At 44.7% G+C, this 17,553-nt stretch overlaps 1 protein-coding gene across 11 annotated transcripts in view; it reads right to left on the bottom strand.

Moving 5' to 3' along the window:
- The window catches only part of myt1la (myelin transcription factor 1-like, a), a 62,436-nt gene that overhangs the window by 5,719 nt on the left and 39,164 nt on the right, over positions 1–17,553 (bottom strand). For 4 of the 11 annotated variants that reach the window (XM_070986805.1, XM_070986807.1, XM_070986810.1 and 1 more), the window contains 14 exons: positions 16,028–16,138; positions 14,811–15,031; positions 12,883–13,175; positions 12,368–12,385; positions 11,799–12,023; positions 7,644–7,795; positions 7,204–7,272; positions 6,993–7,055; positions 6,805–6,888; positions 4,370–4,591; positions 4,075–4,166; positions 3,889–3,992; positions 2,740–2,883; positions 57–119 (listed from right to left, as the gene is read on the bottom strand). In XM_070986805.1, the coding sequence (XP_070842906.1) occupies positions 57–119; positions 2,740–2,883; positions 3,889–3,992; positions 4,075–4,166; positions 4,370–4,591; positions 6,805–6,888; positions 6,993–7,055; positions 7,204–7,272; positions 7,644–7,795; positions 11,799–12,023; positions 12,368–12,385; positions 12,883–13,175; positions 14,811–15,031; positions 16,028–16,138 (1,861 nt within the window). The remainder of the gene's footprint in view (positions 1–56; positions 120–2,739; positions 2,884–3,888; positions 3,993–4,074; positions 4,167–4,369; positions 4,592–6,804; positions 6,889–6,992; positions 7,056–7,203; positions 7,273–7,643; positions 7,796–11,798; positions 12,024–12,367; positions 12,386–12,882; positions 13,176–14,810; positions 15,032–16,027; positions 16,139–17,553) is intronic. The other 7 variants (XM_070986809.1, XM_070986813.1, XM_070986815.1 and 4 more) reach the window with 7 other exon arrangements.

Below are 17,553 nucleotides of genomic sequence, written 5' to 3'. Positions count from 1 at the left end.
AGGATGACAGTGCAGAAGAGAAGGATAATTGGATAAAGGATAAATGGATCTCTTACTCTGGGAGGCATCTGTAAACAGCAGTTATGCTTTACTGGGGCCTCTTTCTGTGGCAGCGGTCTCTACAGGAGAGGGTGTACAGAGAAGTCTATTAGCCCGCTAGACACACGGCGGCGGTCACAAGGCTTCATAAGCTACACCGAGGAAAAACACACAATGTCCGCCTGAGCAAGTCGTTTCCCCCCCGGCCCTGTTCACACTGCACCTGAAGTTCCCAATTCTGATAGTTTACTCAGATATTTCTGTGTTATCATGCCTGAAATAACAACAAGATGATGGAAAGAATAACAGACATGGTCATTCCTTTAATTCAGCTCAAATTGGAAATGCTCTGAAATAAAAACGGATGTAACATTGTTTGACGTAACATCGTTTTTGCTCCGCAAATCAGAGTTTTTGGTCACTTATTGTTACAACAGTCTGGCCTCACACCAAAGCATGTAATAGACCCGCCAAGCCACTAGAGGACAGTGTGTCAGTGTCACGTCTAGCCTCGCTGAGGCGTGAACATACACATGTGTATGAAGGTGTCATACCAGCAGGGGGCGATAATGACAAGTGAAGGGCAAATGTAGTATAAAGGGCGAAACACATGACAGCAGAACACGGTTCAATTCCTGCGTGACACCAAAACTCCGAAACTGATTCCTAAACTGCGACCTTCACCTGAAATATTTCTGAGTAACTTTTACTTTATTACTGCTGCCTTGAACCCTGAATGAGAGTGCGTTCTTTTCATGCCTTGGCGAGACAAAACAAGACATTGACTCAGTGGACCGACCAGTCTATTGCATGCTTTGGTTGGATACCAGGAAGACTAAACAACCCCAATTCTAAAACAGTTGGGACGCTGTGTGAAACATAAAATAAACAGAATGTGATAACTTGCTCAATTGAAAACAGCACAAAGACAATATTTTTAATGTTTCACCTCATCAGCTTCATTGATTTCTGTAAGTATCTGCTTATTGTGAATCTGATGCAGCAACACGTTTCACAGACTGGCAAAGATGTGGAACACTCCAAAAACACCTGTTTGGCTCATTCCACAGGTGAGTAACAGGTGAGAGGATCATGATTCGGTATGAAAGGGGCGTCCTGGAAAGGCTCAGTCATTCATAGAGGATGGAGCGAGTTCACCACTTTGTGATCACATGAAGGACGAAGGACTTAGGAACACTTCGAATGATTGATTCTGGTTGTATTTACATTTCACACAGCATCCAACGTGTTCAGAATCAGGGTTGTAGCTCTGTTTCCTATGATACAAATCAACAGTGACACAAACAAATCAGGTTTGACACCAGTTTGGATCCTGCAGTGTGAACAGAACCTTTGATTCGTTTTTTCTGGAAACAAGAAAAAGGAAAATTTTACCAATTCAACTGCTGTGAACATGGGAATTTCCTCTCTGTCCGGCGCAAGTTTTAGGGGTTGTTTTCAGGAGGATAAAGATCAAATTCCTTGCCAAGACGGACATTTTTCTTACAGTGTGATATGAAGCAAATCCCGCACATGAATGGACGGACAGGAGGCTAAGAGTCCAGTTATCAAGCAACTCGGGTTCATACTGCTCAGAGAGAGATTATCCAATTAGCCCCAGTCTTCTTTCTACACTGAGACAACATGACGTCAAAACAGCCATGAGCACTTCACTCAAACTGAAAAAAGACGGGGCTGTTTCCTTATGTGAGACTCTGTGAGGCGTTGTAAAGCACAGAAGAAGCACAGCATGGACTGCTGGGAAAAAAAGGAGGTGGTGAACAGAAAGAAGCAGATGAGGAAAAAACCTGAGTGTCGCTACAGAAAAGGCTGGAGACGACTGTAACACCTCCCTGGATTAAAATCACACGTTAGATGGCCTCAGATCCGTTCAGAGTTTTACTTTAAGAGATTTCAACTTTAAAACAAAGTTAGCACTTTAAATATGACACAGAAGAACATCTGACAGAAGCTCCAAACTCCCTCAGAGAGTCAAGTAATATTTAGCAAAATTAAATGAAATTAAAGCTCATTTTTCTGCAAAAGATCTCTATCTTAATAACTCATTTGGTCTGTTAGTTAATAATACTCAAATGTCAAGTTTCAAGATACGACAGTCATCTGCAGTGGATTCAAAAGCTCATTTTGTTTTTCAACAGAATGAATTTTTAAGGAAAATAAATGATTAAAGAGAAATTCCCATCCCTCTGGAAATTCAGACTTTTTCCATGGCAGGAATTAACGAGCATTCAACTAATCCCTTCAATAATTACAGTAACTAATTCGGTCTAATCCTCACAATATCTCTACCAAAATGGCCAAATTCATCATTTCACTGCACTTGCTCTCATTAAATAATTAATTCAGGACCACTGCTGAGGTCAAAGAAAATAAAACCAAAACCAACCGACTTCATAAATACATTAAAGCCTGAAGGAGGAAGGAAGCCGCTACCTGTCAGCCTGAAATCAGGGCAAAAAAACAAAAACACTTGACGCACAACTACATTTAATTCTGTGATTTTCTTCAAAATACCAACATTAAACATTAAGTATCATTTCACATAATTGAAATCATCTGAATGCAAAGTTGACGGAGTGTAGATGCAGGAAAATATTACTAATATTACTTCAGTGACGCCTCAGCCTGTAACAGTGGTGGAAGTCTGCTCTGTGAAGGTGTGGCGGACTCCTTTCTTACCATGTGTGGAAGCTGGATGTTAGCTAAGCTGTTGATGAGCGACTGGCTGAGGTTGGCCAGCTCGTGCAGCAGCGAGTCATTCTGCTGCTCGATCACCTTGTTCTCCTCCTCGATGGACTTCAGGTTGGTCTCCATGGTGGTGATCTGCAGGACAGGACGTCAGTGATCAGCTAAGCCGTGTTATTTTCAGGGAAACACGCTGAAATCGTCACTTTCTCCCAACAGTAAAATGTCTGTTGTGACCTCACTGGCTCAGGACGGCTGTCCATACTCTCAATGACCGCAGACATGCATGTTAATAGACAACTAGAGCTTTTCTTGCTTCTACTTCGCCATTTTTTGATCACTGTTATGCTCCCACGCCGGGGAAATTTAGTTGTTACAGACAGCAAGAATTGTGCATGAGTAAGATATGGATAATAAAATGCAGTGGTGTTGTATTATTGCACAGTAGAAAATGTGTAAAAAATGTATAGCACAGTAAAAGTACACTAAAAATATGTAATATTGCACAAGATAGTATATAGTATAACAGAGTGAAGCCCTACACTTCTGAAGATGTTTCAGATTAAAAGCCTAAGAGAGAGGGAGAGATCTGCGGCTGAGAGGCTTTTAATTTGAAACATCTGTGCAGGAACTGCTGAGCAGAAGCAAAGTACAAGCTGGGATTACGAGCAAACGCGACAAAAAAGTTAAATTCAGAACAGAAACGGCATATTGAAAAAGGAGCAGATAAAAAAGGACAAACTAAATTAGAAATAAAGGGATTTCTCTGATATGAACCTGCTGTAAATAATAAATAAAGGCCTGTTTTAATTCCATTAAATCTCAAGGTTCTCTGATTTTGCACGATCTTTGGTGTAAATGGTCACATCGTCTGCGAACCTTAAAACAGGAAGTCGCTCACGTCTTTCATGGCTGCTGTACAAAGTTAAGACTTTCTGTTTCAAATGCAAACATTGTCTCACATATTAATTGTCTTTATACTCAACACAAAGCTCCAGTCGTGGGAATAATTACTCAGTTAATGAGCGTGTTTGGTCTGTTACAGGATTCACCAGAGTCCACTTTATTTTTAGCTGTTTTCCACACCAGCCCTCCCACACGCTTCATGTATTCATGCTACAGTAAACACACACTCAGTCTTACTTGTGTCCTCAGTTTTATCATGTCTGATTCCACTTGATTGTTGGACTCGTTCAGATCTTTGATTTCTTCATCCAGCTGTTTGATTTCTTCATCGTTTTCGATGCCTGAAACCAAAAACAACACTTGGTTGGATGCGAATGATTTGATTTGTCCTGCTTTGGGTGGAGCTCAGGGTCTGGCTCTGACCTTTGCTCGCTCTTTGCTTGATTGTCAGCATCTCCACGCTGCTCATCCTGGCCTTCTTCATGGCCGAGGTGGCACGGGGACAACCGGAGAGACTGGAATGAAACAAGCACATATTGACGAGAGGTTGACTGGGATGGATTATCAATCTGCTGCGAGTGTTTAAGCCAAGTTGGTTTGCCTATGAGGAGGGAGTTTAGCGTGGATTGATTTACAAGACGATCATCAGGATAAACATCAAACAGTTGAGGAAACATTGTGATAGAGCTGACGCAGAGTGACACAGAGCCACGCCCACCTCCGATGGGTCAGGAAGCTGCCGCTGACGTGGCCTGAGCCGTCGCAGCCTGGGGTCGGGCAGCTCATGCCGTCCGTCTTGCCAGATTTCCAGACAAACTGCGAGCCGTTGACGTAGCTGTCCTTCTGCCGCTTTGCCGCCAAGGGGCAGCCCGAGGCGCTGCGGTGGGAGGCGTACTTCCCTGTCACATGACCCTGCCCATCACAGCCCGGCACCGGACACCTGGAGGGAAGAACAGACAGACCACGTGCTGCACTTACACAACAGCATCAGAAACGACGTGGACCAATCGGCACGTCTCACAGGTCTTATCATGGCTGAACGCAAATACGAAAGGTTCTGCAGTGTCTTTGCAAACACTTACGAGTTGTAAAAGATTAAATGAAATCTTTTCACAGCATCTCCACCACCTGCTGCTGTTTGATTATCGCTGATGGAGATTAAACATAATACCTGCTGCCTCACGCTGCCAGCAGCCACTTAACCGGATCAGCTTCTGTTAATGGGCTAAAACATGGAGAACTGGTGCAGGCGTTTTAAAAAGTATCCACTCCAGCTCTGCTCTGGACTCTGGTGATGGAGGAGTCACAGAGTCACGACTCACCTCCCCCTCCCCTCCCTCCCAGGCCTCCAGGCCACAGCGGTGTAACCATGAGCAGGACAAACTCCTCTCGCTCTGCAGATGACACCTCCTCAGCTCCCAGACGCTCGGCTGTGCCTCCTGCATCTCTAAACGCCCTCCGCAGTGACATTTGGGCTGATTAGAATGAGCCGAGCGTCGGCGGGCCGCTCCCCAGCCGCGCTCAGGTAAAGCTTAATTATAATTTCCCTGTTAATGATGATGGCGGATGGAACAGAGGTGGCAGCAACAGCTGGCTGCAGCCTGACACCGGCTGAACTTTAGCTTATTCACAAGGTCGTATTGGCTTAACATTATGGCTCCGCTTTAACGAAAATGTCAAACACTCACTAGTGCTAACCTTTACTGCACTTGGCCTGCTGGGAGCGGGAGGTGAAGTGGAGGACTGACCACATCTCCACTCTAAAATGTTCTTTCCTATAGTTAGAAAGGTCAGCGTGCACAGGCAGCATTTCAACAGGAAGCAGACGGATGAATCTGTCATCGGCGTGACAGACTTCCCTGTAATGTGGCTGCGATGCTGTTTGTCTGTTTACACGCCGCGAAATATGAATCCTGGATTAATGTATGTCTGCATGTGAGGAAGTTGTAAAAACTGTATTATGGACAAAGCTTGGTAAGTTCAGAAGGGGAAAACCTTCTTATATCACCTTAAACTGAATATCAAAACAAGCTGAGAGACAGTTTGTAACCTCGTTAACACGTCCATGGGATGTTTTTTATAGGCTACACGACGTTTCAGGAGAGAAATAGTAATAATCTGGGTACAGGAAATGATTCAAAGTGTGTCGTCTCTGATTGGCTCAGCTGAGGTCTCATACTTCACAGACCCAAGGAACCAACCCCGTCATATTGCAGGGTGGAGCTTTCCACACCATGATGACACAGATAACTCCTGTATCTCCACCTGCGAGCGTGTAGCAAAACAGACAACGAGCAGCGGTTTGTGTGTTTGACGGGCGGAGGGCTGCGGCGGAGGGGTGGGCGGAGACAGAGGCAAGAGCTATTTGCATATTCACCTGCATGTAAAAGGTGGAGTTACAGCTAAGGGTTTTTTTTTTTTTCATGTAAAAACCTCTAAATATGTTGATGCGTTTTTAGGGGGTTAATCAATGTCTGGAGAGCAATTGTAAACAACTGAATTCATTTCTATGGAGCATTTCAGCGTCTTTCAGCTTCAGCCCAGCCAGCACCAGACGGCAGGAAAAAACAGTTAGAGACGAGCGGTGAACATGGCAGCTAGCAGGTAAGAGCCAGATATTTTGAGTTGGTGGAGAACAAAGCAGTTAAAGTGAGTGAGTATTGGATTTAGATTCGTCAAACATTTCTACAAATGTTTCCTCCTGTCTGCTGGACGTGTAAATAGGCAACTTCATGTGGCGATAATATGTCAATTTTGCATTTCCTGCTCGTTCTGCTGCCCCCAAGTGGTAAAAAAGAGTCAATTCTGCTTTTGACTGCTCATAAATTTCCACAGAATCTAAAAGTTTGCTCTGAAATGAGTTTGTTAATATCCTAAATTGAATAGTGTTATCATCTGCTTTCTGTTTGTCCTTGTTGAGCACTCTCGCCAAAGACTGCTTGTGTTTAATTGGATTTTATTTTGATCTTGGACTCGAATATTTTGGCTGTGAAACCGCGACCGGATGCGATGAAAGTACAGAGCTGGCAAATCGTGGAATTTGAGAGCATCATTTAGTAACTTCGGGGAATGAAATGAGGAGTAAGAGGATAATTCCCGGCTGACACTTCCCCGGCTTCATATCAAAGCTGCCGAGCCTCTCAGAAACCTTACTTGATGAGCTCCTGGTCGTCCTTGTCCTCTTTGCTGTGGAGGATTTTGATGCCGCTCTTCTTGGCTCGGGGACAGCCGGACAGACTGCAGGACAGAAGACAGGTTGAAAAAGACACACACGGTGAAGCCTTGTCTAGTTTTGATGTAGTTCGCGTGGCTGCAGGCAGGCTGAAGCGTGGTCACTGTACCTCCTGTGGGAGGCGTAGTTTCCGGTGATGTGTCCAGATCCATCGCAGCCGGGGGTCGGACACCTGAGGGACAAACACACGGGTTAACCAGCGTCGCAGGGTGAGCCCTGTTCTGTCCTCTCGGACTCCACCTGAACGTCCGGACTGCGCAGACTCGGCCTTGTTTGGTGCTCTGAACATGCTCAAACATGCGTTGACTTTGTGGACTCACTTGAGTTCTTGTGCGTTGGTCGTCATCATCCCGCGGATGTTCTTGTCGGCCAGCTGGCAGCTCGACAACCTGCAGGAGGACAGAGACGCCGACTGAGCGCCAGCATTTTAACTTATGCAATAAAATGCAGTGAAGTTGTTATTGAGATGACCAGTGAGGGGCAGATTTTCGTGACACTACCTTCACGGAGGGAAGGATCAGATGAAGGATCAGCTTTAACATTTTTGAGCTGCTGATGCTGTAAAAGCATCAACGACATTCAGCTTTGTTGAGGAGGTTTGTGGCGCTCTATCACCTGACTAAAGGTTCTGAGCTTCAGCGGTGGAAGAAGTACTAACAGCACACCGTGGAAATGCTCCACTACAAGTGAACGTCCTGTGAAACGAGCCGTCTGGTGACAGCGGAGCGTAAACCAGGTCAGAGGTCTGAGGGAGTCTTACGTGATGAGCTCCTTCTTGCTCTCCTTGCAGGGAGGGTACTTGTGGTGTTTGGGGCTGGGCATGGTGACCTCGGCCGGGTAGCGCTGCTCGTCCAGCAGCTCCTGGAAGGGATCCAGCTCGTCGCTCTGGTGTAGGGACGAGAAATAAGCAGACTACAACATGTCACTACGGGCTCAGAGCGAACACGTTTACACAAGCTGCAGCTCGGCAACATGACGTGAGACAGAGCGGACGATAACTCGGCTTACAGAAAACAGGCTGAACATCGGAGAGTCTCAAACACCAGAAACGCTGCAGTGCTGGTTTGGTGTTAATGCGCAGCGTCGCAGTGTGTTTCAGCAGCGTTCAGTATGTTTAAAATGCTCTGCAGCGTTTCAGGGAGGTCACAGTTCAAGAACTGCACTGGAAATGAAGATGATGAGACCTCTGGAGAGATCCTCAGTGTGTTTTCAGGAGTATTTATTCTCATCTAAAATAAACGGACAATCAAACGCGCCGTCTCAATCTGGAGCAGAGGTTATTTCAGTGTTTTACTGACCGTCTGTTTTCTCTCTGTGTTTTTTATATTTCATCGACCTGCAGGGACGCACAGCAGAATTAGCTGCATGGCTAAATCTGGCACATTTACCTGATGGACTCAAGCGCTTAATTAATGCGCACGGTCCAGTCTTAAATAAAATAAAGCTATTTATTTAAAATATTCACGTCATGATTTCAGTTAGAGCTGAAAGAAAGAAAAATCAACTACTTATTTTATAATCAGTTATTTTAGTAAGATAAGATATTTGATGACACCAAGGAGACTGTTATTGGCTTCTTTCATTATTATCAATTACTTTATTATTTTCTGATGTTTTATCAATCAAACAAACATTTTGACCATTAAAACCTGAAAGATACATCATTATATCGTGTTTGGCTGAATTTTTCCTCACGCTGTCAGACATTTAATTTGTGCTGAGTAAATCCACGTAGCTGGTACCTTAAATTTAAAGAAGTATTTTCAATTTAACTAGTTATTAATCTGTGCTTTCATTTACTGCATGTGGCAAATACTGCAAACACTAAATTATATTATCTTAAAAGTACTGTGTTTGATGACGAGAGTCGAGAAAACCCAGCTGAACTCATCTGTGAGTACGTTTATGATCTTTTATCCAAACATATCATCTACAGTCACCTGAAGGTGAAAATACACCTTCCCTCCTGCCTCCAGTGAGCCCATCCTGTGTCATTTGGTCATTCTGACACACGGTGATGCTCCAGTGAGATAAAGCAGCCCCAGTTAACCAGTTCACACTCGCTCTGCACCAGTTGACTCAGTGAGCAGGAGCTTTTGTGGCTTCAGTGGCTGTGAGCGCTGCAGTCTGCTCTGCAGTCCACACATCACACCTCCTCAGTTGGGAGCAGAAATCGTTCAGGACTGTCTGGAGAAAAATCCCATCAGCCTGCGAGCTCCAGGCTCCGGCCTCCTCTGCAATGTCGTGCTTCATTAACAAACGCAATTACTCTCCTGATTAAAACCTTTCACTTCAGCGCTCTAAATCCAACAAGGCAAATGTAGCAATTTGCTGCATGGATTGCTCTGTGTGATATCAGATCTGCGAGGATTTAAAGCGTGCAGATGATCTATCATGTTTTACTTATGTATTAGCGGTGTAATTCGGCATTTTAATGCGCCGCGCCCGAGCTCCTGAAGCGTTCACCGCGTGAGCGTCTGCGTCTGCGGGGGCGCAGTGCCGCGTTTCGCCACATGAGGGCGCACCGAGCCTGCCGGACAGATGGCTGCATCCACCCTGTCAACCAGGGTTATTCATCAAACTGCTGAAAGGGAAATTTGAACTGAGCACGTTTACTCCCACTCACATACTTAAAAGGAAAAGTGACTTAACCAATTTATTTTGTCTTAAAAACGCTCTTAAGTTTCAGAGAGATCCAGAGGTGTGTCACTGCGGTTAAGAGTTGCCAGTTAGGATCCTACATGTGTTGGAGACGTTTGTTTCAGAAGACATGGTTTTAGAGTCTGATCTGACTCGATGTAACATCACTTTTCTTCATTCATCAATCATGTTTGCGGACACAAAACCAAAGCTGGCAAAACTCATTTTCAGTCACTTTTCATGCATCTTGGTTGTCTGCAGAATATCATCACCGAAAAACGTGAAGAATTTTGAAAGAACTAACAATAAGACAGATGTAAATTAAAGTAAATTAAATCTATGATTGTGTCTGAACTCACTGTCACCACATTTTACCTCCCCCAGTTCATTTAATCGTGTCCAAAGTGAGGAAATGGATCCAATGATGCAACGAATAAAGACGAACAATCCTGCAGCAGCCAGTGTTGATGCAGATGTGTCTGGATGTGTCTTATTGTTTGTTTTCTTTAGCACATTCTTATGAGCGACTCCAGAAGTTTGATAAATACGAGTCCTGATCTGAGCAGAATCAGCTTCCTGCTGCCTGATTGTCACGTTACCTTTAATCTCCCTCTCTGTACTGCCTGTGGCACGCTGCTGCTTTAATATCAACGCTTTCAAAACTCAATCAGCATCTTTTATTTCCTTAAGAATAAAGTAATCCCCTCTTTTATGGCAGCTATCTTTGTCTTTGGCCTTTCTTTATTATTTAGCTGTTTGTAGTGCTGAACTATTTCTGTTTAGTGGCTCCGGGGTGAGGAATAACAATAAAAACCGAGCGGTGATGTACAACTTTGGCAAGTGCTGCTGTTCTCTGCTGTTTTCATGCCTTTGGTTAGTGAAAGTGTTCATACATGCTGGACCTTTCCAAACCCACAAAATTCCCTCTTATGTATGTAAAGTGATGCAAAAATTATGCGTTCCAGCAACCAAAAGTCCGCCCTCGCAAACTAAGTAACAACTTTGCTATGGAGCTTTTCTGCTATGCATCAAGGGACAAGCACCCCTTTAGAAAGCGTATAAAGCGTAATCATCTCTTGATCTATGCGCACACCCTTTAATATAAACTCTGGGTTCCTTAAATCTCTCAATTACATGCTTCAAATTATCCTTACTTTGCATGATTAGCGGACAGGCTGCCTAAATATTAAATTAGGTGGTTAAAGCCTTTAATCACAAGCGAAAGGACAGAGTGCAGAACATGAGCTACATTCAGAGCTTCAATTCGGTCTGAAAGTGATTTATTTTTACCTTTTCGTGTCTGATTCAATGCATATGTTGCATTAATCTTCAAAGGTTTAGAGTTACGTCTCTATTCTCCAGATCACTGACCTTTGAGCAGTTTGAAACGAACCTGTGGTGTACAAATCAGTCTAATAGTCCATGCATCTACAAACTGAGGCACTTTGGATATGAACAGATCTGCAGCTGCTCTTCAGAATATGATGCCTGTAACCTCTGAACTGTAAGCCGTATGATGAAGATACCGGCTGCAGCGATAGCCACTGAAACAAACTCCAAACTGTCGACTTCTGAGGTCCATCTGTAAAGGTTTGACTGTAAACTCCTAAATTATAAATATAAATTCAAAGCTCTGTAAACTAGACTTGTACTGCGCCTCCAGTACATTCTGCTAGTTTTCCATTCTTATAAGATGCTTCTGCAAACTGTAAAACCTGAATTCTGCACAGTTTCTATCGGCGTTTGCAGAGCCTCTGCTCAGCTGGTAGCGCTCTGTTCTGCCGGTCAGTAAATTCTTAATAATTTCATAGGAGGTTTGTTAGAAACGAGCTGTTACTGTATGTAACTCAAATGAATGAATTCCAATCGATTGTTGGCTTAACTTCGTCTTTCCACTCGTGCGCAGCAGCTCAGCTGAACATGCAAAATGGGAAATTTGTTTCCAACAATTTCTGAATATTGAATGAAATTCCTCTGGCAATCATTGACTGCTTTTAACACAAGCAACTAAGCACAGTAAATGAGCAGTCTATATAATTACTAACACAATGCATTCATTCCAGGAAAAATAATAACTACGGGACCTGTGAAACAAAGTGTTACTACTTATTTTTGCATCTGCAAACTGGAAAACTTTGCAAAGCCTGCAGATATAAGTCTGTGGACTTCACGCCTGAAAGTGTGAATCAGTGACAAACAGTGGACTATGTGAGATCCACTGACTCTAAACTCTGTTAATGTAAAGCCTGCCAGGTGACGCAGGCCTTCCCGTTACCTCTTTGTGGTCCTGCTCGTCCCCCAGCCGTTTGATCTTGGTGTAGTCGACGGGCAGGTCCCAGCAGTCAGTTTCGCTCAGCTGGTAGCAGCGGCTGGTGAGCAGAGCCTGCCGCTGGGGAGACATCGGCTGCAGGGGGGTTAACACCGTCCCGCTGCCCTCCGGACCGCCGGGCTGACCGGCCACATCCACGGCGCCGCTGTCGTCCAGGTCGCCGACTGGACTCTGATGGAGACAGGCGGGGAAAGATCTGATGATCTCAGGTGTCGTGATGAACAAATAAAAGTGGCTGGTGACAGTTCTGAGACTGGGGCAGAAAAAATGACTCACAAGTCACAGATTAAATCCAAGTTTCTGAAAATCAAAGCAGCAGAGGTCAAGATATCCTGAGTCAAACTCCAAAAATCCTACAAATAATCCCAGAATCATTAGACCCTCCCACATCTTTTAAGCTACATGTCCCATGTTTAAAGTGATTTGAACTAATATCTGGTCCATATATTCAGATTAAGAATGCAGATTTTTGCAGTTGTGTCCATTTCTAACAGTAATAATAATGTTGTACTCACCAAGTTGACTGCTGAGATCTGGAAACATGGAAAAAAACACCACATTATCTAAACCATTTTATTTAGAGGGTAAACAGCAAGTGAGCACACCTGAACTGTGGGTAATAATCTCTAAATTCACAAGAAGACTGCATGACGACGGTAAGCACAAGGGGTCAAAGTTGAAGAGAAGATGTGAGTCTGTAAACTGTGATCGATGTTTAAAATACATTTTTTTAATGATTTCAACGTGTTCCCAGATCTCAGCAGCTGCCTGGTGGTCACAGTGTTATTATCACTGAGAGAAAAGGAGGTCCACTCCACCAAGATGAGACTCGAGCTGTACTGAAGCTGCATTGTCTTACAAAACCTCACTGTGGTGAACATGAATCAAACTCTTATCGTCTCATTTTGAATATTTCCTAATGTGAAAATAACGCCCTGATAATCCCCGCATTGCTTTTCTTCCCACTCCTGCATTTGTGTGTGAATGAGATTTATGAAGGCAGACGTTTGCGAGCACCGCCTCAGACTACCTGTGTCAGCAGGTCCTGGGGTTTCCCTCCCAGAGCGTGCGGGAGCTCCCTGCACCTCGTCGACAGGTTCAGGATGGCCGTGGCTGCCATGTGGGCTGCCTCCATATCGTGGGTGTAGTCGAAGCTGCTCTTACTGCAGGTGCTGCTGGCGCTGCTGCCTCCTCCCCCTCCTCCCCCTCCTCCTCCACCTCCTCCACCACCTCCTCCTCCACAGCTCAGGCTGCTGCTGCTGCTGGGAGCGTAGCTGCTGGTCGTACTGCTGGCCGGGCTCGACGTCTTACAGTAGCGCTTCGCTGTGGGGATGAACACACGTATGGCTGATTTGTTAGAACGATGCTGGTGTTCTGCCAAAGTGTGCAGCAGGTGGATTATTAGAGGGGATCTAAAACGGCACAAAGGAGCTCTGTTGCATTTAAAATATGCAAAACAAACATACATATATGTATAATTAATAGCAAAACCATCAGTGAGCTAATAATTATATCTTCTTCCTCTGTGCTTTTGAGCTGCATTATTGTCCGAAATCTATTAAAAACACATCAATGAGCCACACTGTTGCAGTAGCTGACATGTTTCTTCATTACCATGAACACACGGTGGTTTATTTTAACTCAGTCCCACCATACACCATCCTGCTGCTGCCCCAAATACTCACTAGAGCGCCAAATGACGCTGATTCCACCGCTGAAACTAGTCCCCGACAAATGCACAGTTTCTTCCTATTTAAGTAACATTTGATAAATGATGTTTGGTCATGTTTCAGGATATTATTTTGATGTCTTCAGTAGGAGCTCAGAGCTCAGAGCCACAGACAGAGCAGGGAAGTCGCAAAGTACTGAGAGACAGACACACACAGTGCCGGTATTGGTCTTTACACGGGATCTGTTGACAACAAGAAAAATATAGACTATCACCAGACACAGAGAGTCAGAGGAAAAATGAGACAGGCAGAGGTGAAAAGAGAGGAATCTGCAGGGACAAAGAGAAGGGAAACAGACAGCGAGTGTGATGGTGATGGGGGCTCAGCAGGCTGGAGTGATGCTGATGGAGGGAAGGATGTTAGAAAGGAGGGAGCGAGTCGTGACGGATTGGAGCGCAGACACCTCGTCTAAAAACCTCCCTCTTGCCTGCGTCTCACTAATGGCTCCCAGCCAAAGAAAGAGGGCTCGCCTCCATTATCTCTCTCCTGTTTCACAATCCCTCCATCTGCACCTCCTCCCACCCTCCCTCCATCCCTCCATCCACTGCTCAGAGGAGGCAGGCTCTTAGCTTGGCATTTCCATAACTCTGCTCTGCTTTCACTCTAGCCATGTGGAGAGGCGGAAAACACCAGCGCTTTCACTGCTATAACAAAGAGAATACACTGAGTACTGAGCATGTGTGTGTGTGTGTGTGTGTGTGTGTGTGTGTGTGCACACGCGGCATGTGTATGTTGTCAAGCTTTTGTCGTCAAGTACAAAATGTTCTCCCTAGAACAGGAAAATGAATAGAAATCCCCCATAGCGGGATCATTTTGCAGGTTCACTTCCTCTCAAAAAGACAAAAGACTGACAGTAAAAGATAGTAAGAAAAATCTGGAATGTTTCCTTTTCTTTCTTTTCTTCCTCATATTCACCACAGCTGGTGAATTTGGCATATCAATAAGCAGAAAATGAGATTAAGACGGCACGTAACTGATTTTTCCTCAGAAATAATGATGCTGTTACTTCTTGTTATTCTTCGTCTAACTTGTTTAAATTCCAGCGTTGTGCTGCTGTAGATGCAACATCTGTGTATTGCTGCCACCCACTGTGACTTATTTCTTCCCACCAGGAAGCCGAAACACGATGCAAAGATGCGTGTCAACGAGAACACTGCCCGTCTTAAACAAAGGAGGGAAAGAAACGAATGGAGAATTCAGCTTGTTGATGTGCGTTCGTTTCTCTTACCATCGTATCCCTTCGGGGAGGTGTCTCGGCCGTGGTGGGACTTGGTTGTCGGGCCTCTCTTTCCGTAGCTGCCGTGCTGGCTGTCGTAGCCGGTGTAGTCGTAGCTGGTCTTGGAGTATTTTTCCAGCTCCTTGGCCAGGTTGGACCGTGGCGTGCTCGTGGGAACGTTGTTTTTGTAGCCATATTGAGGGATCTCCAGCTGCTTGACGAAACACATCGGCCTGAAAGGCAAGCAGAGGCAGAGGAGGCTGGGTTTGTGTGTGGGGACTTCACTGCACCATTCAGCATCCCTGATTTAAGAGTGAAAATATAATTAACATGCTTCCAAAAACCAAGATGACTACAAATAAGACAAAGTAAACGATGTATTTATAGTGTATGCTGGAAAGTTGACTGCGCCATTCGGCATCCCTTATTGATAAACTGCTTGTTTCACTGCATTATCTGACATGTCTTCTTTGTGTGATACACTCCAAGTGAATGTATTCGAAATATGGTTGCAAATCTTAGGAAAAAACCAACAGGAACATGCACATTGTTGTTGTGCTTGTAGGGTTTCCTGTTGACACTATTTGGCATCCTCAATAATTAAGAGACAACAAACAAACAAAAGAAAATGTGCAGAGTTTAACTCCTGAGTTAATTAAAGTTTCAATGACTTGCAGCTGCTTGCTATCAAGACAAATGTTGGGATTTTATTGCACCATTCAGCATCCCCAAAGTATTGAGGTTAAATATAATATGGTGTTGTCTTCCCATCCCAAAATATAAATAGAATTGCCCCCCTTTGCACATGCAAGCTGATAATGCAGAAAAGGGGAAAAGACTGGGTTTATCTTCTGGTTGTTCATTGGACCATTTGGCATCATTGTAGTAAGAGACCCATAAAAGCTGAATGTCAATGCCTTCCTGTGTAATAGGACTTTCTGAGAGGCATGGTTGGACTGGTTTTACAGTCTCACTGCACTATTGAGCTTCCTCGGCTCATTCTGCACCATTCAGCATCCCTGATTTGAGACAAAATGATGTGATGTAAAATGTAGTTTACAGCTGTTTCCTAAAGCCAAGATGACAGCGAACAAGACGAGGTGGGCTTTGTGTTTCGGGTTGCATTTGAATGCACCAGCATCCTCATTAATATATAACAATTACAGCTTGTACTGCGTTAAAACACGTGATTTTAATGTTGGTCTGACTGAATTCAGAGTGGGCGGTACCTGAGGACACGGTCTGACGTCTGATTGGTCTTACTGCCGCTGTCAGTCGAGTGGCTCTTCTCGTGGACCTTCGCCATCTTCTCTGCAGCAGCGATGGGACAGCCCGACAGACTGGGGAGGGGGGGGAGCACACGGCCTGGTTACATACTGTACTGAACACACACACACACACACACACACACACACACACACACACACACACACACACACACACACACACACACACACACACAGCATCTGGCTCTGAATGAAGAGTGGTTCAGCTGTCAGTAACAGCAGTTCAGAATGAATTATGGATTTAAAATGGCCTACTTTACGATGAATGCATTACTGCTTTACTGACTGACAGTTTGTGACTGACGCACTGACTAACTGACTGGTTTACCAACTCAAGGTTTGACTGGTTTACTGACTGACAGGTTTACAGCTGCTGGTTTAGCTACTGAAGCTCATTTAGTCCATCAGACGGACAGTTTCTCCTCACAGCTCCTCGACTCCCCCAGCTGCCGACATTCAGTCAGCACCAAAATAAAGTTGGCGTTAATCGGACTGACAGTGTTCGCAGAGTTTGTGAGTTGCTGGTGTGAATTCGGGGTAAAGAGACGCAGTTTGTGTTCAAAACTAGAACTTCCTGTTTTTCTGTCTGTGTGTCACTTCGGGCGAATCCAAATCACCTCATGAACAGAAGGAACGAGAAATTACTGCCGACACGCACACACACGATGCACACACACTTAAAGGACGATAGGAGTGTGTGAGGAATGTGTGACAGATCAGCACGGTGGCTGCTGCCGCTGCTGGTATGAAGGCGTTTCCATGGCGACTGGCAGACATGAAAGCTGTGTGAGCTGGTAGCTAACAGAAGCTAAGCTGGCTAGCTCGTTCATTGTTTCCTCTCCCAGCGGAGCTGTGCTACATAACACACCCTGCAGCCACGTCTGAGCGAGTGTATGTGTGCTCCTCTGTCTGCCAGCGCACGTGTGCTGCTGTCTGTGAGCTAATTTGTAAGTGTCTTACTGTGTGTGTGTGTGTGTGTGTGTGTGTGTGTGTGTGTGTGTGTGTGTGTGTGTGTGCTGATATGTGAATGTGTGTTCCAGTAAGACTTTGTGCCTGTAGAACAGTGTGTGCGTCTGCGATCTGAGGCTCCACGTACGTGTGAGAAAATGAGTGTGAATCCTAATCACATTACATAATTTAAAAATATGCATGGAAGTGTGTGCGTGTGTGCGTGCGTGTGTGTGTGTGTGCGTGCATGCATGTACATGTGTGCATATTGGCTGCCTGCATGCGATGCTCTGCTCTGCCTGCGAAATAGCTGCTGATGTGACGCAGACACACCTTCAGCTCAAACAAGCAAAATTTTTAATGAAAATCATTTAAAATGTCAATTTTTTGTATCATAGAATTAAGATTAGAAGTAGAATTAAGCTGGGAAAATATCCTTTGAAACAAACATTGGCAGTTTTTCATATCAGAGTCCAGATAAACCTCTTTGGCCAGCAGCTCTTTTTGAGACAGAAACTGTC

The sequence above is a fragment of the Chaetodon trifascialis genome, chromosome 19 (assembly GCF_039877785.1).
Source record: "Chaetodon trifascialis isolate fChaTrf1 chromosome 19, fChaTrf1.hap1, whole genome shotgun sequence".
NCBI classification, from domain to species: domain Eukaryota; kingdom Metazoa; phylum Chordata; class Actinopteri; order Chaetodontiformes; family Chaetodontidae; genus Chaetodon; species Chaetodon trifascialis.
Note: the sequence above shows the minus strand (reverse complement) of the source record. Positions and strands in the feature narration are given on the sequence as shown.